General features: G+C 39.1%; 1 protein-coding gene across 1 annotated transcript in view; it reads left to right on the top strand.

Moving 5' to 3' along the window:
- The window catches only part of nf1a (neurofibromin 1a), a 159162-nt gene extending 134485 nt beyond the window's left edge, over positions 1-24677 (top strand). Inside the window, 16 exon segments of the mRNA XM_028463763.1 lie at positions 4790-5004; positions 5086-5147; positions 5232-5373; positions 5764-5865; positions 9600-9740; positions 11179-11305; positions 11506-11637; positions 12327-12462; positions 12633-12787; positions 12902-13024; positions 13110-13228; positions 13303-13403; positions 14607-14749; positions 18166-18212; positions 18641-18857; positions 21418-24677. Coding sequence (XP_028319564.1) covers positions 4790-5004; positions 5086-5147; positions 5232-5373; positions 5764-5865; positions 9600-9740; positions 11179-11305; positions 11506-11637; positions 12327-12462; positions 12633-12787; positions 12902-13024; positions 13110-13228; positions 13303-13403; positions 14607-14749; positions 18166-18212; positions 18641-18857; positions 21418-21554 — 2099 coding nt within the window. The 3' untranslated portion in view covers positions 21555-24677.
- The last annotated feature ends 265 nt before the right edge of the window (positions 24678-24942 follow it).

Below are 24942 nucleotides of genomic sequence, written 5' to 3'. Positions count from 1 at the left end.
TGGAAGTTGCAGAAGCAGTCATCCTTGAAGTGCTTCGCGCACACAAAAATGACCTTACCCACAGATGTGGGTACATTTCCGTGAAAAATAAAACTCAACCAGGCACTTCGAAAAGGTTCTGATGCTGGGAGACGGTGTAATGAAGCGTGTGGGTTACTACATCCCACAACCCAACATTTTGACTTATCCTCTCGTAACTTCGGCATCCTTGAGCTTGGACTACAAAATAAAAGCGAGAAATAAAAATGGCGGATTCCTCGAAGTGTTGGACCTGGAGTTGATGTACTAATTTGGCAGTTCCGCTGCAAATACTGTGATGTAATAGTTCAAAAAACATAATAGAGAATAGAAAAATCGAAACAGATTGAAAAATATGAGCAAAACAGAATATAAAGATATCTACGGAGCACCTGAAGAAACTAATTTGATTTTTTCTGTACTTCTAAGCACTCTAAATATACAACAAAATGCATTTAAGGGCTAAAAAATAGATTTAGCATGATATGTCCCCTTTAAAGGAGGCAAAACTATCACTCCATTCCCTTTAAAAATACTTTGTGGATTTAATTCACAAAAGAAAAATGTTGAACATTTCTAACAAATGGCATTGATCTTAATACAAATATACAGTCCCCAAAACGGAGCGCTCTGAAAGAGCTGGATTATACAGGGTCATAAACCACCCCTGTTGCTTTATTCATGTTATGTTTTGACCAAACCCCAGCACAGATATGTCATTTAGACCACAGGGAACCATTTTAAAAGGTGAAAAATTAGTATAATATGTCCCCTTTAAAGGTCCCATATTATACTGCATTTCATACCAGGTATCAGAAGCCCAACAAAATAGTATTGCCCCAAACACATTTGTCTGCCCGAATTTGAGCTGTCTAACAAGTCGCTCTCATGAGCTATTCTCAGAACAGGCTTTTTCCGAGTGTACTTCCGGGTATGCAAATGAGCAGTGTCTGGCCACGCCCACTATACGTCCGCGCTCTCGGAGAGGAGCGTTCACAAATCTGTGTTCACACATTTGCTCTTGAGTGTCAGCGGACAAAATGTTAGCTGCAGTAACTGAGCAGTGTTAGCTTCTGTACTAATGTTACACTGACATTTTAACAGCCAGCTGCTTATCTTGCTAGTTAGGCTTATGCAGTAAAAGAAACACAAAATAATATGAACTTACATCTTCCACGTTAGTGCTTGAGTCATGAAGTGTCTGTACTCAACCAGCAAATATAAAATCCACTCACTGGGTCTTGAGAGGCTCGGCTGAGGGGAGGAAAGAAAAGTAAGTGCGTGGCTTCTTCTACCTTCGCCATGTCTGTTTACCATCAAAGTCAATGGTGAGGATGGAGCTCACCTCCCTGCAGGGACGAAGGGAGGGACATTAAGGGGAGTTATTCCTCTTATGACAAACAGAGCAAAATCACTTCTCTAAGCACACATTTCACAAAATCAGTCACAAACATGAAAATAACAACCTGAAAGCTTTGAATGGGGATAAATGAGTAGGGGAAATCTCTGAGGACAGAAGATGCCAAAAGGACGGTCAACTGGCCAGATAACAACAAAAAAGGTGAAATGGAGCACGCTAACTAGCAAGGAAGCTAGCAAACCGGCAGACACGCTGCTCTGAGAAATGTTGTCTGTCTCTAAAGACCTACACGACTTTAAAGAAGGCATTTATGGCGCTATTTTAGAACTCAAGGGAGATATATGAAAAGATCTGAGAGACGAGTTGTCAACATTGAAACAAGAACTCAACCAGAAGCTAGCCGAGGTGGGGATGTCTCTTCAGGCCCAGGGCCACGTTATCACCGCGGCAGAGGAGCGTATTTTGGACCTGGAGACAAGCAGCACTGTAACCAAAGAAGCCCTGCTAAAACTTAAAAGAACAAAGAAAGCTGCCTGAAAAGTTGACTGACCTGGTAAGCAGGTCCAGAAGAAATAACATTCGGATGTATGGCGTGCCTGAATATTCGGAGGGCGGCTCTATGATTCACTTTACCCGAGGGCAAGAAAACATACTGAAGGCGTTCCCATGGCAACGAGCAGATGCCTACGACGGAGGAGACCAAATGGAGACACGAGTGAGAGAGAGGCTCCAAGGATTTAGAAAATCACATCAACATTAAAAGAACAGACTATGCAGAACAGACTGTGGGAAAAGTGAGGTAATTTTGAGTTTTTGTCCTCATTTGTTTATAAATATCATTAACTGCCGACCGGAATATCAGAACTTGGACTTTTCTAGAGTATATGGAATGTACATGCAAGTCAGTCATTCCACCGCTAGGGAGGGCTCTACCCTATCTCTGGGGGCATTCCCCTCCACCTACCAACAGGGACATAAGAGGGACAAGCATCCCTGTTTTGTTTTTTTCTCGTTCATATGCTTTTTAGTGTGTGTTACTGTTTGAGTTGAAGGCCATGGAGACCAGTTGTTTGACTTCTATTGTTCAGTGTGAGACACCAGCATATATGGATGGTTTTAGGTTACCTTATAATATACTGTATATAATATTTCATGCAAAGTCTCAACTAAGACCCCAGACACCATGGTTAATGTAATTTCTTTAAATGTAAATTGGCTTCTTTAGTAAGTACACTAAAACAGAGCAAAATACTTTAGAACATGAAAGGCTTAAAAGACACGGCTCATCTCATGGATCATAACATTCAAGAGGTGTAGTCATATTGATATTTGGTAAATTAACATATGAGCATATATCTCCCAGTAAATATGGAGAGGGTAGAGTCATTCTTATAAAAGGAAGAGTGAATGGAAATATGTTTACATTATATAATGTTTATATTCCTCCCAGCTCTAAACCACAATTCTATATACAAATACTGGACAGGATTGCAACAGAAGCCCAAGGTACCCTTATATGCAGAGGTGATTTTAACATCACTTTGAATCCACACCTTACTCATCAAGAAAGAGAACATCCCAACCCCAAAAGTTAACAAAGAAAATTACCTCTCTTGTATCTGAATTGGGATTAACTGATGTTTGGAGATGTTTTAATCCATTAAAGAGAGATTATACTTTCTTTTCCCCACCCCATTTAACATATTCAAGAAGAGATTATTTCTTACTATTCAGAATAGATATTAGTAAAGTACAAAACTGTCGTATTGGAACTATGGCTATTTCTGATCACTGCCCTTTATACCCAACCTTAACATTGATGTATGAAAAGAAACTTACACATTAAATATTTAACTCTAGCATATTATACAAACATAGTATTGAGAAATTTGCAAAAGAAATATCAGAATATCTAGAATTTAATGACAATGGAGGGTGATTGCATTCACATCCTTTCTTAAGAAAAAAATGAATGGAAAAACTAAAAACCTAACAAATGGATTAAAAAAAATAGAATCAGAGCACAAAAACTCTTTATGCTTGAAGGTTTAGGTAGAAATACGTAGGAAGAGCAACCAGATAGAATAAATAAGAAATCAAGAAATACAATAAGGTGGCAGTAAATACTGCCACCTTTGCCAGACCTACCAAACTGGTAGGTCTGTCCCGCTATCTGCGGACTGATGGGTGGGTCCGGGGCGCCTTTGGCTGGGGGCTGCTGCTCTGCACTGGTTGTGTGTCGTTGGGGTTCCCTGTCCCGCGGGGGTGCTCTTGGGGTCTGGCGGGTCTGGCGAGCCTGGCCTGCTGGCCGGTCCTGGGGGAGTCTTCCGGGGCAGGTGGTGCGGGCCGCGCCCTAGCATGCCTGTGGGTGCGGTGCTTGGTGGGGGTTGGGGCGACATCGAGAAAAGGCAATCCGACGCGCTCTGGGGTGCTCGGTCGGTGCGCCTGGGGGCCGGCGGGGTGACTTGCAACATCCCCTTGGTGCCCTAGGCGTGGTCGTCCATATTTATATATATATCATTTTTTTATTGCTTTTACTTTCTCCACATAAATACGGGTTGAACATGCAAAAATGTGTATATGAATGTGGTTGTAACATGAGATGGGTTCTCCCCTTGGCGTGTTATTCTTGTTGTCCTAAATGTTTTTGTTCCTAAAATTAAACCCAATAAATATATTTTTTTTTTTATTTTTTTTTTTTTTTATTTATTTATTTATTTTTTAAAGTTACATTTGTATTATAAAGGACATTTATACAATAAAGCACCTGCCCCTCTCAGGTCTCTGTGTGGCTCTGAACATATGCAATGTTTATCAGTCAGTAGGAGAGCTCCCATCATGGCGTTTCAATATTGTTGTGGATCGGCTGGTCAATTTTTTCAAATTGCAATACCATAAACAAGCAGATATTGACGCAGGTCCCATATAGTGAACATATCAATAATAATACCGGGTACTATAGCTTGGATTTATATACTGTTCTCATCAGTCATACTGGTGCTGCCCTGGGGTATATTGTCAAAAGCGTGGCTGCCAATTCGTGCCTAGGGAACCCCAACACAATTCATACCCATTCATACGAGGCAATGTGGGCAAAGTGCCTTGACTAAGGTCACAACAACAATGACTCTGATAAAGCAGGATTTGATTCGCCAAACCTTTAGTTTTTGGATGACCCACTCTACTGCTGACCCTCGGCAGCCCCAACATATTATATTGATTCTATCACTACAAAGTGCAGCTACTGTTTTCTTCAGGAATTGTATCTTTGGTGTTTTCAATGTCTTGAAATGTTGTACCGTATGCTGCACAGTGCCTTAAAGAGTTCAGTCACAGCTTAATCTAGAGATGCTTAATCATGTTCCAAGCCTGATTCAGTTAAACATGTTTGTTTTGTGCTAAATGTTACAGAGGAGACAAAACAGGTTCTGAGGCTGAGCCTGACTGAGTTCTCATTGCCCAAGTTCTACTTGCTGTTTGGCATCAGCAAAGTGAAATCTGCCGCCGTCATTGCCTTTCGCTCCAGCTACAGAGACCGCTCTTTCTCCCCGGGCTCCTATGAGAGAGAGACCTTTGCCTTGTCGTCCCTGGAGACCGTAACAGAGGCCTTACTGGAGATTATGGAGGTCAGCAGTGTTTTAAAAGCTCTGGAATGCTGCCACCTTGTCTCAATTGCTTTCTATGTTTTGTTGTCGTTTTGGCTCTAGGCTTGCATGAGGGACATCCCAACCTGCAAATGGTTAGATCAGTGGACTGAACTCGCCCAGAAGTATGATTCTACTCCACCCTTAATAATTTGTGTTCATGATGTAATGTTGGTGTGCAGTCTAAAATACAAGTATTTGTGTTAAAGGTTTGCTTTCCAGTACAACCCTTCCCTTCAGCCTAGAGCGTTGGTGGTTTTCGGATGCATCAGTAAGAGAGTAAACCATGGTCAGATCAAGCAGATCATCCGGATCCTCAGCAAAGCCAGCCCTTTGCTCAGCATTGACCGGGTGAGACCATTACACGTTTGGGCATGATACCGTTCTGCTCTTCCAATACACATACATTGTAGTCACTGAAGGGGAACTTGGATACTTACAGATTTTGAGAGTTTGTTATATTACCTATCTATGTTGATGTAGGGAAATGTATTTGAGTATAAATTGTTATTGTTAAAAGGATCATTTTAAGATGTGACTTTCTATAGCATGGTTTTTGATTTGTAAATATCATGATTGATCTAAAAACAAATGAATGGAAAAGTATTGGCAGAAAACAATCCTTCACAAGTGTGAGTGACTCCTATTTTACTGCTCATTCATATCACTTATCTGATGTGACATCTGTCATTCATTTTCTGCTGATCTTCTTTACTTTTTTCATTATCTGCATGATCACAGGGCCTGGAAAGCTGCCTAAAGGGCCCGGACAATTACAACAGCCAAGTGTTAATAGAAGCCACAGTCATCGCTCTGACAAAGCTCCAGCCTCTGCTCAGTAAGGTATAAAGTCAAGTTTTTTTGTTTTTAAGAGAACAAGACAGCTAACTCGTCTGAACTTTTATTCAAAAAACTCCAAAATACAAAACTTAATTTGGATATCATCTTATCTAAAAAAAATTATTTCATTTCGCAATAAATCAAACAAATATTTAGCAAATCAGCTGAAACACAAGGAAATTCCTTTATAGCAGCAATTTCTGACAATTCAGGTCAAAGTTTAAACTTACCTCAGGGTATTTATAAGATTTTTCATGATTATTATAAAAACCTATACTCATCTAACTTAAACCCTGACCCTGAAGATATTGAAACCTTCCTCAATAACTTCAACCTACCACAGCTCACCAAAGATCAGAAATCCACATTCCTCCTTGCTGTCCTTGGCAAATTTGGCTTTGGAGAATCATTCATACTGTGGATCTCCACCCTGTACACTAAACCTAAGGCCTCAGTAACCACAAACAAAAAAACATCCCAAAGCTTCACAATACAGAGGGGAAGCAGACAAGGCTGTCCACTCTCACTTCGCTTTTTGCAATATTTGTTGAACCTCTCGCAGCAGCTGTACGTCAGAACTCTGTTATTAAAGGAATCCACTCATCCATCTCAGAACACTAAATTAATTTTTATGCGGATGATATTTTACTTTATTTGGAAGAGCCCCAATCCTCATTAGAAGAAGTATTTAATCTAATAGACAGCTTCTCTAAACTATCAGACTATTTTATTAACTGGTCAAAATCTTCAATCCTCCCTTCAACAAAAAATTCATGGAACCCGGCAAGCCAAAACCCACAATACCCCTCCCCCACAAACACAATTAAATATCTAGGCTTAAGTATATTACCAAACTTAAATGAATTAATTTAACTGAACCTGGATCCGCGATGGAACAATATCCCAATCTCACTCCTTGGCAAAATAGCTTCAATTAAAATGAAAATCTCTGTTCTCTATGATCCTACTAAAACCACCAACGCAATGGTTCCAAAGATTAGATTCTGCAATTACAAAATTCTATGCGAGGAATAAAAAACCTAAAATAAGCCTTTCAACCCTCCAAAAAAATAAAAGCGATGGTGGTTTAGAAGCCCCTAATTTCATGCATTATTTCTTAGCAAACCAAATCTTATATTTAACAGAATGGCTAAAACCAAAAGAATACTACTACACCTGGCTAGAAGTAGAAAAATTAGACTGCAAACATCTCTGATCTCCCTTCTATCACTACGACCCTCAAATGTCACAACTGCTTTAAAAACCCACTGATTGCCTCTACCCTGACTGTGTGGTGGAATGCCCTGGACATTACGAATGTTCAATTAAAACCTAGCACGTTGTCTCCAATCTGGCACAACCTCGACTTTTGAAATAGAAAAACACTGCTCTATCTGAAGACATGGGGAAAAAAGTAGAATCACTCATCTCCAAGACCTCTTTGAAAATAACAAGCTCAGGATATATTACAATCTAACACAAACATTCAATAAGAATAAAAAGTAATTTTTTACAGTACTTACAAGTAACAGAAACAATTAAGAAAAACACTCCTGTAGATCCAATTATCCTACAACGAACACTAACTTTAATCACTTACCAATCGCTAAATGTTCACCATGAACACCGATTTCTGGACAGAAATTTGTTGTAATAATTTTAAGATGACAAGAAACACAAACCTTCAGCTAATTCAATACAAGGTTCTCCACAGATCCCACATTACCCAACAGAAAATGTATAAAATGGCCTTCTCCCCAACAGACATCTGCTCTCAGTGCACCCAAGGAACTATTGATTCTTATTTACATGCCTCATGGCTCTGTTCCCCAGTTCAACAGTTTTGGTTTCTAATCACTGAAAATCTGTCTTCCATTTTGGACTGCAGGATTCCTCTGTCTCCAAATCTATGTCTGATAGGAGACCTGACAATGCTCGATCTTCCAACAAACCAATTACAATCCATTCTTGCGACACTCACCATAGCAAAAAAAAAAACAATATTAGTGAATTGGAAATCTCCTCATAGAATTTATTTCCAAGGAAAAGATGAGAGAGATGTGAGAACAAACTGTACGCTGTAAAATACGGTTAACATGGGGAAGCGCATTCCTACAGGAAAATAAAGTAGCTTTGTCACTAATATTTGAAGTGTAGTGCATTACACCTTACTTTGTTACCCAAAAAGTAATATTGTTACTGTAATGCGTCACTTTATAAAGCATGCGCAACACTGTTGCACACTCATTTTTTAATAAAATGATGTGGAAATTTACAGTTAATAAAAATCTAATTGTACTTAAAGTAAGAACTTTCATCAGACATTTTGACCGAAGGGGTTAAAATTTACTGAACAGATTTTACCAAAGTCTGGTAATTACTGGATTACAAAACTCTGCTGTCACGTCACATAGTGACAGGGCTAAGAAAAACTATCTCTGATTCAAACAAACATGTCGGTGGTGTGGAACGTCTTTGGAGTAAATAAGACAGATAAAACAATATAACTGGGACATCTGCAAAAGGTTTCATCATTAATCGGATTGGCGAATTAAGACATTACAGCAAATCATGCAAATTGCATAAAATGCATATTGGCCTATCAGATGGGCAATAAGCCTACTGTCCACTCTTTCCACCTTAGACCCGTAGATGCATAGTGGTTGTAAGGATCTTTACTGTTTCTTGCTGAAATTCACAATCAGTTCTTTATTCAGAACAGCTGCGTTGTCTGCAAACTTAATATATTTACTGTCTGATGTGGTTATGCAGTAGGCCTGTGCGGTATGAGAAAAATGTGCGATGTCGGTCCTTAATATTGTGATGGCGATATGACTTCCATGTATATACAGTTCCTGTCTCTTTCAGGTTTTTCATCTTTAATATACAGTATTCCCTGCTTTTCCCTCAAACACTGAATAACCAATGACAATTTAAATTAAAGAGTAATTACTGCAGTAAATTGGTTTAGAATACTCTTATTTTACTGTCATGACTCATGAGGAGTGAATATTTTAGAAAAAACATTGATGTGTTCACACTATCTGCTACTGAAATTCTGCAAATTTCCCCTTTGTGGGCCCACACAATTCCAATGAAGTGAATCATTCAGAATGCAGTTACAGTCAAAATACAGCACCACTGCAAATTGTGTAATTGCAAAATTTGCAAATATCTTAAACAAATATATAATGCAAACCAACTGACAACTACAAAATGTCAACAATGTCCCTTGTAACTGAAAAGTGAATACCTCTTCAACCACTGCATATTCTAGGAACATTTCACCACCATGTGAGAGCTATGGGGCGGTAGTCATCGGGGCTAATGGGCTTGGTTTTCTTTGGGACAGTCACAGATCTTATTATCCTGCTTATGTTAACATCAATTACAGTGATCAAAGGACATGTATGCTGCAACAATACTGTTTTATTCAGTCAATGAATCCATCCCATATTGTTTGCACTGGGGCATGTGCATCCCATATCTCTCTCTCACACACACACACACACACACACATATACACACACACTACCTTCTTCACACTTCCAGGATCAATTGAATCAGGTTACTAAATAATCTTGACTATTTATAGCTGATGTACACCCAGCAATTGACTGCTACTTTGTTGTTACTAAAATTCCAACTTGGAAAGCACAATCTAAACTATCTGTGAGCGAAAAGAACAGTAATTTATCTGTAACCACATAATTGCTCACCACCACATGTCTTGATAGGAGTCGCTGATGCACAAAGCCCTGTTCTGGGTGGCTATCGCTGTTCTGCAGCTAGATGAGGTTAACCTGTACTCTGCTGGAACGGCTCTGCTGGAGCAGAACCTTCATACTCTGGACACAATGCGAGTGTTCAATGACAAGGTAACTATCTATCTATCTATAAAAGCAAGGAATCTGTCTGTTTGTTCTTCAAATATACAGTATCTGTGAATCAGGCTTAGATTGACCTGAGATTATTTTATTTCATAAAATTATCTTCAGTGCAGCTTTGCAGAAAGCTCAATGTTGACAGGTAGTCAGGGTAACCTACAGGAATGACTGCCCTAAGGGCTTTTTAAAAATGACTAAAGTGGGTCTAATATCCTAAAAAACACCCACGTAAATGTTCACCAGCAGGTTTATTTAGTCGACTACTCTCTCTCTCTCTCTCTCTCTCTCTCTCTCTCTCTCTCTCTCTCTCTCTCTCTCTCTCTCTCTCTCTCTCTCTCTCTCTCTCTCTCTCTCTCTCTCTCTCAGAAAGCTGCAGATATATGCTAGCCTATATTACAGTGCTAAATATTAAACCTCCCACTTTTCTATAGCAAGACATACTTCCTACGGGCACTGCACTAGTATATATAAATTGTATAAAACAGACAGTGTGCCAGACAGCTTAACTCTATTATATTTTGCTTTGATTTTTAAATGCTTTGAAGGGTACCTGTACTAGTCATGTATATATAACATAAAATGTGTTTAATGTACTACCAATAAAATATGTGCACATTATTTGTGGAAATATATGGAAGCACCCATCTTGGGCCAGATGTGACATCAAGCTGTTTATTTGGGTGCAGTGTTTACATTGTCTCCAACTTGATTTTTCAGATTTCCTTTTATTTATGTTTTTGTTGTGCTTTTTTCACATTTTCTTCAATATAATTTTATCTATTACTACAGAAAACCCAAGTTGTTTTTTTTTTTGCTGCTTGTGCTGTGTCTGAAGTTGTTTTTGTGTGCTCTTATTGCTCATCGTGCAACTGTGAACTGTCCCTCAACCATTTGTGTTTATTACGCTCGCTGAAACGCGCAGCCATTTCACACAGAATAGACTCAAATATAGCTGCTGGCTACAGGCTACTCCTTGCTGCGGGATGATGCACTGATGACATAACGTAAGCAGGTGCGTGATGGGTTCAAGGACCACTGGAAACTCAGAATTTGAATTTCCAAAACTGCTCATTAGAGTCGGTGGAATTTCATCCGAGTTTTGGGTTGTTTTGACACATCATAGACTGAAAACAATATATAAAAAAATTAAAACACTACAATTTGACTGAGGAGGTGTGACTGTCCGCGTGAGGGGCCGTTGCCTCCTCTTGACCCCGGGACTGTACAGGTAACCTTTAATGCAGAGGTGTCCAAACATTAGGCTGCAACCCCACGTTGGGCTGTTGGATAGTTGATACTCTGTCTTGAAAGATTTCACTTCTAAATACTTTGCCTGTAAAGGCCTCAAAGACAAAAAATGTAATTCAACATTAAAACAATTCAAGATTTCCGAACTACCTTCTCACCTTTCCTCCGCTTTGCATTTCAGAGCCCAGAAGAGGTGTTTATGGCAGTCAGATGTCCTTTAGAGTGGCACTGTAAGCAGATGGATCATTTTGTTGGCCTTAACTTTAGCGCTAACTTCAACTTTGCACTGGTGGGCCACCTGCTCAAAGGTAAGATATGTTCATCAAAACATAAACAAGTCTGCTGTCTTTAAGTTTAGTGAACCTACACAAGACTTTTTAAACAAAGTTGTGCTGCTATAAGCGTTACCTTTTGTTCAGTTGTTTGTGTTTCCAGCCTTTTTTTGCTGTTAGGTACTGAATGTGCTGAATCAGCCTGACTAAGAAAACAGTTCTTGACGTTTCCATAGGGTACAGGCACCCATCAGCAACCACTGTTGCGAGGACTGTGAGAATCCTGCACACGCTGCTGGCGCTGGTTAGCAAACATCTGAAGTGTGACAAATTTGAAGTCAACATCCAGAGTGTGGCTTATCTGGCTGGTACGTTTCAGAGTCAGTCTCTCACTGCCTCTACTCATCATCAAGATTCTGGTCACAGACATACTACATAGGGAAAGTGGTGGCCTAGTGGTTAAGGGAGCCTGGTTAGGGAAAGACTCATTGACTATATAGTCTATTTTTAGAAAAAATATAAACAATAGAAAACAATGACAGACACACATTTGAAGACTCCAATCAACCTGTATTACATGTTTTTGGACCCAAACAGAATTGGGGAGAACATGCAAACTGTCTCAGTCATGGCTATTTGATTACAATTTCAGTTAGGTCACATGATGAAAGGAACACGTTAAGCTGGGATGGATATTTACCAAAGAGCCTGCATAATTTCAAACCACAAAACAAAACGAGTCGCTTTGATCAGTTAAAGTGCAGTATTGGAAAACCTTTTAAAAAAAAAAAAGGCTACATTATTGTTGTAATGTATTTAAAATCAGTCCTTTTCCACAAACAATTTATTCTAGCAGATACGGTCACAGCCATAACACTAAACACATGCCCCACAATGAATCGGTTCCATAAAATAAGGTTTTAGTAAAACATCTTAAAGTACTGGCTCATTAACCCCTCCGATACTCCTTTTTGACTGTAAATACAAAAAATATTTGCATTTAATTGGGTCTGTCTGGGCTTTCTGCTCATATTTCCTTTTCCTTGTTTCAATGAAGCTCTGCTCACTGTATCTGAAGAAGTCCGAAGTCGCTGCAGCCTCAAACACAGGAAGTCTCTCTTGATTTCTGACCTCTCCATGGACCCAGTACCCATGAATATATACTCCAGTCACATCACTGACCCCTCCTGTAGGTAAGCTGATAAAAGAAAAGTGGAAACCCAAGTGTAGTAGCATCTTATTACAGGTAAAATGCTCTTAATTTTCAAATGGGACATTTAAACCTGTCTATTTTTTATCTGATGATTATTGAATCAGTCTAGCCAAGCCAATTTTTTTTTTGTTTTTGTTTTTGTTTTTGTAGAACTCTACATGAAACTCAGCCCTGGACTCAGGTGTCAGAGCGGTACCTTTCTGCCCATCCTTACCCCACAATGGGCCAGATTAGCCCCAGAACCCGCAAGTCCATGAGTCTGGACATGGGTCAGCCCTCACAAGCCAACACCAAAAAACTGCTAGGTATGATTCACATCATAGCGCTTACAGATCATGTTTGTGTCTCTTTAAGTAAGTTAGGTAAAGTTTAATGTTAATGCTTCAGACTTTAATTAAATATGGTTTTGTGTTGACTAGGCACAAGGAAGAGCTTTGATCACCTCATATCAGACTCGAAAGCACCAAAGAGACCAGAGATGGAGTCTGGTATGACAACTCCTCCCAAGATGAGACGTGTAGCTGAGAATGACTATGACATCGGTAACATGCCTTGAATACAAAACAGATCATACTATTTCTTTTATAGGTTTTTTTTACCATACCATTTCTTTACTGAAAATTCCAGAGACGCAAAGAATAGGAAACTCCCACCTACGTAAGGTGTCTGTATCAGAGTCCAACGTTTTGCTGGATGAAGAGGTGCTGATTGACCCAAAAATCCAGGCTCTGCTGCTTACTGTGCTGGTGAGGGCACTTTCCAGAGCTGCTTGGCTGACTGCAATCAGGGATTCTGTTAACACACTCTGCTTATTCTTTAGGCCACGCAGGTCAAATACACCACTGATGACTTTGACCAGAGGATTCTGTATGAGTACTTGGCTGAAGCTAGCGTTGTCTTCCCAAAGGTCTTTCCAGTTGTGTAAGTGTAGTTATTTCTTACTGAATGTCAGCGGTATGCTTATATATGAACGAACTGGAATCAAACTTATAATGCAAAATGGCCATCATCACCATCATAAATACTAAGTTAATTGACATTGTCACTGCTTTCTTACGATCCAACTTAGCATACAAGTCATTATGCGCCTTTTGTTTGGCCTTTGGCACCTCTACCTTTACTTTCATCCCCCCGTACTCCTGCCTACTCTCTTCAATCCTCTGCGTCCCACTTCTTATTAGCTAACCTCTTTCTCTGTATGCACTCCTGCCCTTCCTAATTCCACCGCCAAGTCTCCTTATCTACTTTTCTCCAAGATGACACACTGAGCACTATCCTACTCGTCTCTCTGATCAAATTAGCTGTCTTTTTGAAATGCAGGATTAACAAAACTGACAGTTAGTACTCGGCAAACAGTGCCTGATCATAAATGCTTTAGTTGTTCTCTATGATAAGTTTACTAAATAACACCAACTTAACTGTTAACTGCTTTTTAAAATTTTGAAACCACAAGAAATTTTTTCAACGTTTCCATCCTTTTTTTCTGTTTTATTTCTTCTTGCGAGCTGCTAGTAACAAATGACTTCACGGCCTCTTTGTTTCAGCATTGGTTTCTATTGGCTGTTTACTCGGAGTAAAAACTGTGGCGCAGAGATTCTTGCATCTCTAATCAGTAAATCTGTGATCAACTTCACTGGTTTTCTGCACAAATCCTTGAACGCACACTTGACCTAAGCAGTGACAGCTAGCTTGATGAACCGCAGCTCTTCAAGCTGAGAAGAGTTTGGTAGAATGGAAAAACCAGTGTGTTCAGAGTCAGATTGGGTAAACTAAGCAAAATCTTGTTAACCTAGTTCTTTTAAGCGCACTTTGAATGAAAGACCCTCCTGTTCCTACACACAAGTATAGGTTGGTTGATTAATCCAATTTTTGCGTGGGAATGTTCTTACGTACTTCTTACACACAAATCTGTGCATACAAAAGGCCAAACAAAAGGCGCGTAATGACTTGTATGTTAAGTTGGATCGTAAGAAAGCAGTGAAAATGTCAATTAACTTAGTATTTATGATGGTGATGATGGCCATTTTGCATTGGAAGATGGAAATGAACTTTAGACCTTGTGTATAGAGTGTAATTCGAGCATTACGATTATAGTGAGTTCATGTCTGGATGTTTCTTCCCCAGGCACAACCTGCTGGACTCCAAAATTAACACTGTGCTGTCCATGTGCCAGGACACAAACCTTCTGAACCCCGTCCACGGCATCGTACAAAGTGTGGTGTACCACGAGGAGGCGCCGCCCCAGTACCAGCCCTCCTATTTACAAAGTAATGCACATCCATTATATAAACATCATATTTTTGATTAGGAAATATTGCTCCTCAGAATCAGATATTGTACAAAAGTGAAATAACTTTTCCTATTTTAGGAGTAATCAGCTCTGTATGTGCTCTGTATCTCTCTGCCTGCTCACTTCGTTCTCGTCTTTGCTGCCTCTCTGCTCCTCTTTTCCTTCGTCTTCAAAGGCAGTTTGGGAATTTTTCTTTAAAGAGGTAGTGTTGTGAAAAATTCACTTCATAATGGTTTTGCTACAGTGATTTACATTCCTTTAGCCTCATTCAGAGGGCCAAAGTTGAAAAAGTTCTGTCTCTTCCCACCATTGCTATTCCATATTTTGTAAAAACTCAGCTCCAAATGGGCGAGTTAAATTTTTCTCGCTTTGTCACAACACGGAAACTCCTCCTCCTGACAATCCTGGCTCCTCCTACCCTAAATAAGAATGTGAGCTCCTCCCTCTCAAACTGCCTCACTGGTAAAACAAAAATAGCGAAGGCCGGTTGTAATTACAGTTAATATTTTTATGTTCAGTATATAGATAATCCAGTATATATTTAAACCGAAGAGCGGTCACAATCAGTTTCAATTTTAGTAGACGTTATACTGTCTTGTATTGCCTTTATGGGATGATCTGAGGTGTTTGTGACCCAATGCGATGCAGCAGTCAGACAAAACAATGGACTATCATCTTAAATGGATTATTTCTCTGACCAGAAGAGGTAAGAAGGACAGGAAATTGGCGTTGCAGCTCCTGTGAGTGTTTGAAACAGCTGACTCAGCTGATTGTTGAGAGTTTACTTCCCTTTGGCGCAGAGCGAGAGGTTACAATCAGTTCCATTTTAGTAGCCTTTATACCACCTCGTATCACTTTAATGGGATGATCTGACGTGTTTGTGACTCAATGCAACGGACAATCGTCTTAAGTGGATTATTTCTGTGGTCAGTAGATGTGAGGATGAGAAGGAAGACTGTTAATGATTTACTGCTGCTGTTGCTGTGATAAACACACCCTGAAGCACTCGTGCATATGCATAAGCACCCATTGTTTGTAGGAGTGCTCTGAAAGTGACTTTTCAGAGGCTAAAACCCCAGAAAACAGGCGAGTTTGTGAAAATAAACTGAAATACTATGTTGTTGGGGTTCTTAGAACAAATGGAGATTGGTGAAAAATAGCATAAAACTGGATATTTAACTAAAAAAATATTACACATAAATACACCTCAAATGGCTTTTTTTTATTGAAATGGGTATTGGCCATCAAATGATATAATGTAGTAACAATAATTATTTATGGTTATAGAAACGGACTGGTGATCGGAGGGTCACGATGGGATGTTGAGCAAGTCCCTTAACTCTAACTGCTCCCCGAGCGCTACACCATGTCAGCCCTCTGCTCTTCAGGGATGGGTTAAATGCAGAGAACAAATTTCATGTACAGTGCCTATCATAAGTATTCACCCCCTTGGATGATTTACGCTTTTATTGCTTTAATAGATCAATCAAAGTTGGGTTTTTTTTTCTTACTTTGTTTTTTTTTAAGGCATTTGTCATGTTAAAATGTATTGGAAAAAAACAGTTTAATGTCAAAACAGAAATAGCCTTCTCCAAAGTAATGTAAATTAAACAAAAATATTGAAAGAAAAATAATTATTCACTCCTAAAAGTCAGTGTGAGATGCACCTTTGGCTGTGATCACAACACTGAGTCTGTGTTGGATGTGTCTCCATTCTTCTTGACAATACTGTTCTAACTCTGTCAGGTTGCATAAGTATCTGAGTGCATAAGTGACATACACATTAGGTTAGAGTGAGGGAAATATTTAACATATTCATGTAATTTATGCATCAAAACTTATGAAATGAATGAGCTATAGATTAGAAGTTTTAAGGTAAATCCTTTTTTTTTAATTTTTCCACATTAAAACAAACGCCTCATCTGAAATGAAGTTGCCATCTAAGGTAAAAAGCAACTCTACTCTGGCTCTTTTAAGGACATTTTGACAGGGTTGACATGGCTTGCATCACTGTGTTAATACAGTATATCTGTCCCCCATCACGTAGTGAGTGCTCAGCTGTTCCCATCTGAAAACTGCATGAGTTTGCTTAGTGATACATTTGTTTGATGGCTGCAGCACCAGCTTCTGGAGAGTTTAATTTTCCGGTGCTGTGCTGTGTGCAGAATTCGTTGTTGCTTATTCTCCCTAATGTTGAGACATCAACACCTACAGGAGGAACTTTACAACAGTGAATTAGGAAAAAAAGTCTAATTTTGTTGTCTAATCTTTATTGACTTTTAAACTCTGTTTATTGTTTTCTGTTGTAAGTTTTAATCATGTAAAGCACCTTGAATTGCCTTGTGTATGAAATGCGCTGTATGAATTTTGCCTTGTTGGTCAAGTTGCCTGGAAATAGTAATTAGTTAGTGATTAGTGAATACTACTCCAAGGAAATTATCCAGTTACTTTGCTGATTGCTTTTTAATTTTTTTTTAAAGTACTTAAGTAAGTTACTTTATATAATTAAGTTACTTTTCAAAAATGTGATGCAAAAAATATTAAACAGTAGACCTTTCAATCTAATTCTATTCTTTTGGCATGTTCCACATTAAACATTTTATCAAATGAAAAGCTGTATTTTTAAATGTTTTATTAATTTTTTTACACTATGCACATTGCATCAAGCAAAAATGATTTTCTGACTTAAAGAAAATATTGAACTTTTAAACTTATTTACTGCACATTAGTAAAATGAAACAACTTTTCCTTCTATTAACTTATATTTATGACTTTCTCTGTGGCAGCTTGACGCCGTTCTTGGCCAGTGTTTTTCCTACGATGCATTGGAATGATTCGGAATCTACGGTGGAAATTGGAAACACGTCCTCGACAATATAGCCAGCGACGAGCTTCGACAGTTCAGCAGTAATATAACTCCTGTCGCTCTTTAATCTATTTTCACCTGTTTAGCAGGAGAGGAACCCTCTGAGTTTTGCCCTTCGGGGGAAGTAGATGTTGTAGCAGCAGCTTGATCTCAGGCTTTCTCAATGACTTTTACATTCCTGATTGCTGCGTGCTTGCTCAGATTTGAGGGGAAATTATTTGATGCAGATACAACCTTTCTTCCCACGGAAAGTGCACAGCGGACGCTCATGTTTTTGTCATCTTTTACGGAGTCAAACTCAAAGTAATGTCAGTACTTCCAAGCTGCTTGGACATGCTCTCTCACGCTGCATTTTTGTGCGTGTTGTTTACCAATGTTTGCTTGAGACTACGGTGGCCGACTGGGTTATAATGCGCTATAAAATGCGTTACTTCCAATGTGTTACTGCCCATCACCGCTAGTGAGCAAGCATTTTCTATCCCATCTCACTTCTGAAACGCTTTCTCTCCCTCCCTATTATTCCATAGGTTTTGGCTTTAACGGGCTTTGGAGGTTTGCTGGACCATTCTCAAAGGTACAAATCATCATTCCTCCAGCGATTTATTTTTTTCTCCTCAAAGGACAAATTCTGCTTAGTAAGCTTTTACACAAATATCTGCAGCCTACCAGTCAGCTGGTGTGGTTTTATATGGAGCAGCACACACAGGTGATTAGTTCTTTTTTCATCAGGATGCAGGTTAAAGTAAAAGGCAAAGTTAAAAACTTCATGCACAAAAACATGTTGAAAATGAAAATATAGTCATTGAATATTTCTCTTGTTTTGACATGTACAAACTGAGACCACTTCATAGGACAATGGACTTCTATTATGCAACTTGGAGCCCAGCCAACGAAAACAACAAAACCCATCTCCTTTTTATGAACATCACTTTATGGCGATAGGTTAACATGATTCTACATCGATCACAAGGTCACAGTCTTGCATGTCTTCTCACCCAACAGCAAACTCAGATCCCAGACTACGCCGAGCTCATTGTCAAGTTTCTGGAGGCGCTGATTGACAGCTACCTGCCAGCTGTTGATGAGGAGCGAGGGGAGGAGCAGCTGAGGACCCCCACGTCTCCGTATCCCCCAACCAGTCAGAGCCAGTTGAGCATCACTGCCAACCTCAATTTGTCCAGTTCCATGACCTCACTGGCCACTTCCCAGCATTCACCAGGTCACCAGCTCTCTGTCTCAGTCTTATGAGTGGCTTTCACAGCCTGCATTGACCTGCTTATGTTACTGCACCCCCTGTGTTTGAAAGATTACACTACACATTTCTGAGATCTGCGCTTTTGTTGGTGCCCTTGTTTTTCCACTTTAGTATTCACATAATTCTCTACATTGTGTATCAACAGTTAATTTACTCCCAAAGGTCTGTTAAATTAGCAAATTCCAAATACCAGATTTGAAGATGAATTATCGCTGCTGTCTCGCAATGTTCGTGTCTTGGCAATTTTAGGCAAAATGGAAATGTTGCATCAGCAGAGCTTTGAACTCATAACATCATCTATCTCACTAACTGTCGAACATGGAAATGTAATGTATAGCTTCACAAATTGATTTTTTTTTCACTCCTTAAAGAAACAAATTTCATTTAAAAGGTAGTGGCGGAAATGTAGTGCATTTGCTCCATTTTATTGATTTTGAGTTACAGACGACTCTTGTGAAGTTTTCACAATCATGTGGAAATGCAAAAGTTATGAATTAGTGTATAATTGTGGGGGGAATGGTTTGGAATCAAATGTGAAAAATTTGAAATACAAAGAGGCTATGAGCAAATTTAGTATGCTATTCATACAGTGCTTCTCAAATGTGCTTCCTAATGCATCACATTATGTTCCCTGGAGTGTGACCCACTTAAACGTGCTGTACTAGAGTAAAGTGTAACAGCACATCCACTACAGCAGGGGGCAGTGACGCTCTCGTGTGTGTTTGTGCTCTATTAGAGACCATAGAGTATTGGCTGTATGTTTTTTGCACCGAGCATGCGTGCGCACACAGCACAGAGCAGGAGATCAAGTGCAGTGATTAAACAGTAAAGAGACACCATGGAGAATGTTTCAACAGTGATGAAAAGAAAGGCAGAGAGAGACTGAGATAAAGAGGCAAATGAAAGTCACCCGAAAGCTAAGACGAGGAAATATGATGAAGCATATGTAGCGCCTGACTTCCCAGTCACTATGGTAGGAGACAAGGAAAGACCAGTGTGTTTACTGTCTCAAAATGTTGGCAGCGGAAAGCATGAAGTCAGATAAATTAAGGCGTCACTTAAAGACGACACATCCTAATCACGCTGATAAGTTTTTTCAGCTAAAACGTGCCAAATATTGCCAGCAATCATCTCGCTTGTGAATAATATGTCTGTTAACCAACAATCTGGTTATCATCTTATTAGGTGGCATACGAGATTGCTCAGTGTAAAAAAACCCACACCATCACAGAGGAGCTCATACTGCCTGCAACATTAAACATGGTCTTTGTCATGTTGAAGCAAGTGCTGCAAAATTTAACGCAATCCTTCTGTCCAATGACACTGTCGCCAGACGTATAAATGATATTGTCAATGCTCTTCAAGAAGAGCTGGTAGATGAACTCAGACAAATGTTTTGCATCACAATTTGATGAAGCATCTGATAGCAGCAAATACTGTTTATTTATTGCTTACAGTACATACGTTTTGACTTGGCAAACTCCCTGTTTGAGGATCTACTTTTTTGTAAATACAGTATGTCAGAGATAGAGCCACAGCTGGAGAGCTATTCATAATGCTGGACTGTTTTCTGACTGAGAATGGGCTAAAGTGGGAGAAATGCATTGTTGTTAGCAGTGATGGTGCACACACCATGGCAGGGATGAGAAAAGGCTTTCAGGCACTCATCAAGAAGGTCTTATTTAATGCTGAGTAGACACACTGTTATACACAGAGAAGCACTGGCATCAAGGCACCTTTCATCTGAATTAAGTGAGGCTATGACTGACATCATAGGTGTAGTCAATTTTAAAAAGACCTGACCACTAAAAACAAAAGTCTTCTCTGCTTTCTGTGAGGAAACTGGAGCTGAAAATCAAGTTTTGCTGTTTCACAGTGAAGCAAGGTGGCTGTCACAAGGAAAAGTCTTGTCCCGAGTTTTTGAACTAAGAGAGCAGATAATGTTTTTAGAGCAGGAGCACAAGTATGAAGTCGCTGGAAAAACTCAGCCAAACATTGCCTCGTTATGTGCATCCTCTCAACCTCACTCTTCTCATTAAAGTTATAGTGATTTATATTTCACAGTTTCAGGGTGATGAATGTATTACTGGTATAGGTTCAAAATCAACAAATGTTTGGTAGATTTCTTTTTCTAAAAACAGAGATTGGTTTATCACTGAAAATGCCAGTAGGGTAATCAGGGTACATAAATAAAGTTTTAATTCTGAACAAAGATGATTTCTTGTGCACTTACAGATTATTATTTTTTATTATATATTATTCCTTAACAGGATTGTGAAATTCACAGACAAACTTCACTGTGGGGCTACATTGTATTTGACATTACATTACATATGTTTCAGTGTGCTGGAGTAGGGGGTACATCGTGAAAAGTTTGGGAACCACTGATTTAAGTAATTAAAAGATTTAGTTGACTGTTTAGTAGATAGGTGTTTACATTCTTTAGGTCAGATATTAGTAATCAGTGCTGGCTAGCAATCAAAGTTTTAAAGCAGCACATTTAGTCTTTTTCTTAATTTTCTAGGTGTTGACAAGGAGAATGTGCAGCTGTCTCCGAGCTCCGCTCTGTCCACAGGAGGTCGCACTCGCCACGGCTCAGCCAGTCAGGTGCAGAAGCAGCGCAGCGCCGGCAGCTTCAAGAAGATCAAGAAGATAGTGTGAAGAGAGAATTCTCAAGCAACAGATATACACACTGTTCCTCCTGGTCCTCCTCTGCGCGCATCCCCACATGCTGCACTCCCTATTTCCTTTTAGTTTTCTGCACCTTGGCAGTTGTTGCTTTGGCAGAAGGTGAAGCATTTTGAGGAGGAAGTTTGACTTTCTTTGGGAACTACTGTGGGAGCCTCTCTTCCCTTCTCCACCTCAGACTTACTCATAGCCAGGGAAGGTTGTATTTAAGTGTGGATGTCAACTAAAAGACTGATTTGGGCTTGGTTCTCCATCCCTCCTGCCTCCTCTAGGGCTCAACACTTGTCGGCATGGTGGACCAAATAACCCCAACATTAGTGTGCGGGGACAGGATGGGTTTGGCTATGGAGTTCCCGAGCACCTCTCCTGAGTTCCACTCCACTCCTGTACATATTTTACATAGTCAGATTATGTATACGTAAATAGTCCTTAGTGCTGATTTCGATGTTGAGGTTTTTTCCATGGTGTGCCTTTGTCAGGGTTTTTCAGTGTGTACAATATGTAAAATGGAACCTTGGTAGGGACAAAAAACAGGTACTAATAATGGAGGTGAGCCATTCATCTCCCACCAATTTGACTTGCGCTTCATCACGACCAGCCTCAACCCACTGTCAGGTCTTATAATCAGTCCCAAACCGTCCTTTGCCTGACAGTATTTCACCTGTGCAACTACAGTGCTATAAGTTTTTCTCTCTGATCTCAACACTTAAAGATTCTACGAGACAGGGGAAATGAAACGGTGTAAATAGCTGCAGGCTTTTATGTTTTTTTTTTTTTTGCTTTTATTTGACATTTTTCTTTTTCGTATGATACAAAGTATCACATTTTACTATGTTTACATAACTAGAAGGAAAATTGTGTCAGAGGCAATAACTCAACTGTGTTTCTGTTGACCACCTGTTGTATTTTAACATTGACCTTTTTCTTTTTGCCTGTCACCTTCAGGACTGAAACATCATTATAGCATCCTAAAATTAGAATGATTTGTGTACCAAAGTCATTATCTCCATGTGTGGTTAAAGAACTGCAGTGTGTGCTGTCATGTGATGCACATAAAGTGTTAATAGACTGTCCCGAAGACTTAACAAGTCTGACACTAGTGACATCAGCCTTGTTCCTAGAAAGATGGAAAACTTGATTTGAAAATCCGATTAACATCAGTAATAAATAAAGCAAAAACAACAACAAAAGAACTTCTTGGATAATTTTCAGTCAATCACAGTGTAGATTATGACAGACACTTTTATTTTAGTCTTAATCCACTGCAACGCTTGTTGTACTTGAAAACAAATGTTGAGTTCTGTCCCTTCTCTGGATTCTGGAGTAGTTATGTCAGTTTCATTCTGTACGTTTCCCCACCCTCGCCTATATAGTCTTGATCCTTAAACGGCCCCCTTTTTTATTTTAACTGGTAGTATTGCCTGTATGGGTTTTGGTGCTCATTGCCTTTAGTGGCTTGGCTATATTTGGCCTTGGTTTGTTTTTTACAATAGTTCAAGCCTCTCTTTCACATCTGTGCATGTAAAGAGTTGAGTGGTTTTGTACAGATCTGACTTTAGTTTTGAAGTATCACCTTGATTTTGGATACATTTGAGAAAGAGTGTGTACCAGATTTTATTTTTTAGTAATATGATCTTTTAATAGGCATGGATATATTCTCCTTTTCATTCTTTTTTTTCCCAAAAGTACAACATAAACCTGGAAAATGTTGTTTATTATAAATTGAAATGATTTAGCGCAGTTAACAAAATTAATTTAGACCTATGTGAAATAAAACTGGAGTTCCACCATAAACACTACAGTCGCTTATATAAATGCCTTTGTTGGCCACATTGTCCACATTTTTAATCTCAATAATTTATCTGCCAGATTACAAGTGACAGATTTACCCAAACTATAGCTTAAATGGACCCCTTTGTGTGTGTTAAGCATGCCAAATATAATCAGACCTAATTTTTTTAAACATATATAAATGCTTAATAATTGCCAAAGTCCTCAAATTCTTTGTTTAGCTGCCTTAGTATGAAGGCTTCTTGATGAAGGGAGAGCTCTCCATTGTTCCATTTATATTACTTTGGCCATCAGATGACAATTGTTAGACTACTGAGATCAACATTAGCAAAGTCTCAGGACAAACCTTCAGATTATTTTTTTGTTCATAAGACATTTTAAGATCAACTAATCTCATTATCAGGTGATTTATTCCAATATATATTTAAAAATGTTGACTGGTATTGAAATGGTCCCTCGTTATGCCCAGTGCTGGTTAGTTTGAGTCCCAGTACTGAGTCTGTGTTGATAACATCTCATGGCTTCCTCTGTCATTGAAGATTTTCTACAGCTGTTATAGAAGTCCATGACATTTTTTGGACAATAAAAGTTCTGAAGGTGTCTTCATTCTCCAAACATTATATTCTAACTAAGTGGAGCCATGCTGCGCTGCCTGGTCAATAGTTATTTGTTAGCTCATGTAAACAAGACCTCTCCTCACAACATCAATGTTGAGCCCAGGAGGTGAGCACCATAATTGAAGGACTTTAGAATTGAACTTTAAAGGTGGCAGAAGTGTGTCCACATGTGGCCTCGCTATTCTACAGACAAACACTCCCCAGTTTTCCAAAACAGCTGTGTGCACACGCTAGCAGCTTGTGCTCCTCCAACCAAACACCGCCAGGAAACTTTTGAAGGCAAGCTTGAGACGAGCACTGTTAGCAGTCGGCACATTGTTTTCTAGGTTTGATTCTGTGTGTGAATGGAAAGTTGAGGAATTCTACATCCATAACCTCTTAAACAAGTGGTTGACTTGCACTAATTTAAAAATGGTCATGGATTTGTAAAGGTGATAAACCTCAAAATGTGGCATGTTTTATTTGATGTTATGCAAAATCCAATCTCTGTTGAGTACTAGTCGGAGTTTTGTTTTTAATGCAGTATGTGTGACATTTGTAAATACTTTTGTGTACAATTTGAGATGGTATATTTACTACACTGTACATACATGTGATATTGTATCATTTTGATTTTGTAAAGCAGTTAGTTTCTGTATAATATACAAAATGAACTATTCCAGTGTTAGTAATAAAATGTTTTGCTCTCCATGTCATCTGATCTTAATTGGTAAAACTCTTTAGAAAAATGTAAAACATGAAAGGTAATCTTTACAAAACTATTGCTGCAGTATATTGATTTTCTTGCTGAAATAATTGTGCTAATTACTGTTGATATAATTATTAATCATAACATTACTATTAACAGATGCTGTAAATGTGACCAACAATTTTAATCAAGGCAGCCTCTCGGCGAGGGTAATGGCCTCTTTCGAGAAGAAGTGTTCAGGAAGAGTTTGAGAAATCCTAAACTT

This window comes from Gouania willdenowi, chromosome 13 (genome assembly GCF_900634775.1).
Source record: "Gouania willdenowi chromosome 13, fGouWil2.1, whole genome shotgun sequence".
In the NCBI taxonomy this organism is placed as follows: Eukaryota; Metazoa; Chordata; class Actinopteri; order Blenniiformes; family Gobiesocidae; genus Gouania; species Gouania willdenowi.
Note: the sequence above shows the minus strand (reverse complement) of the source record. Positions and strands in the feature narration are given on the sequence as shown.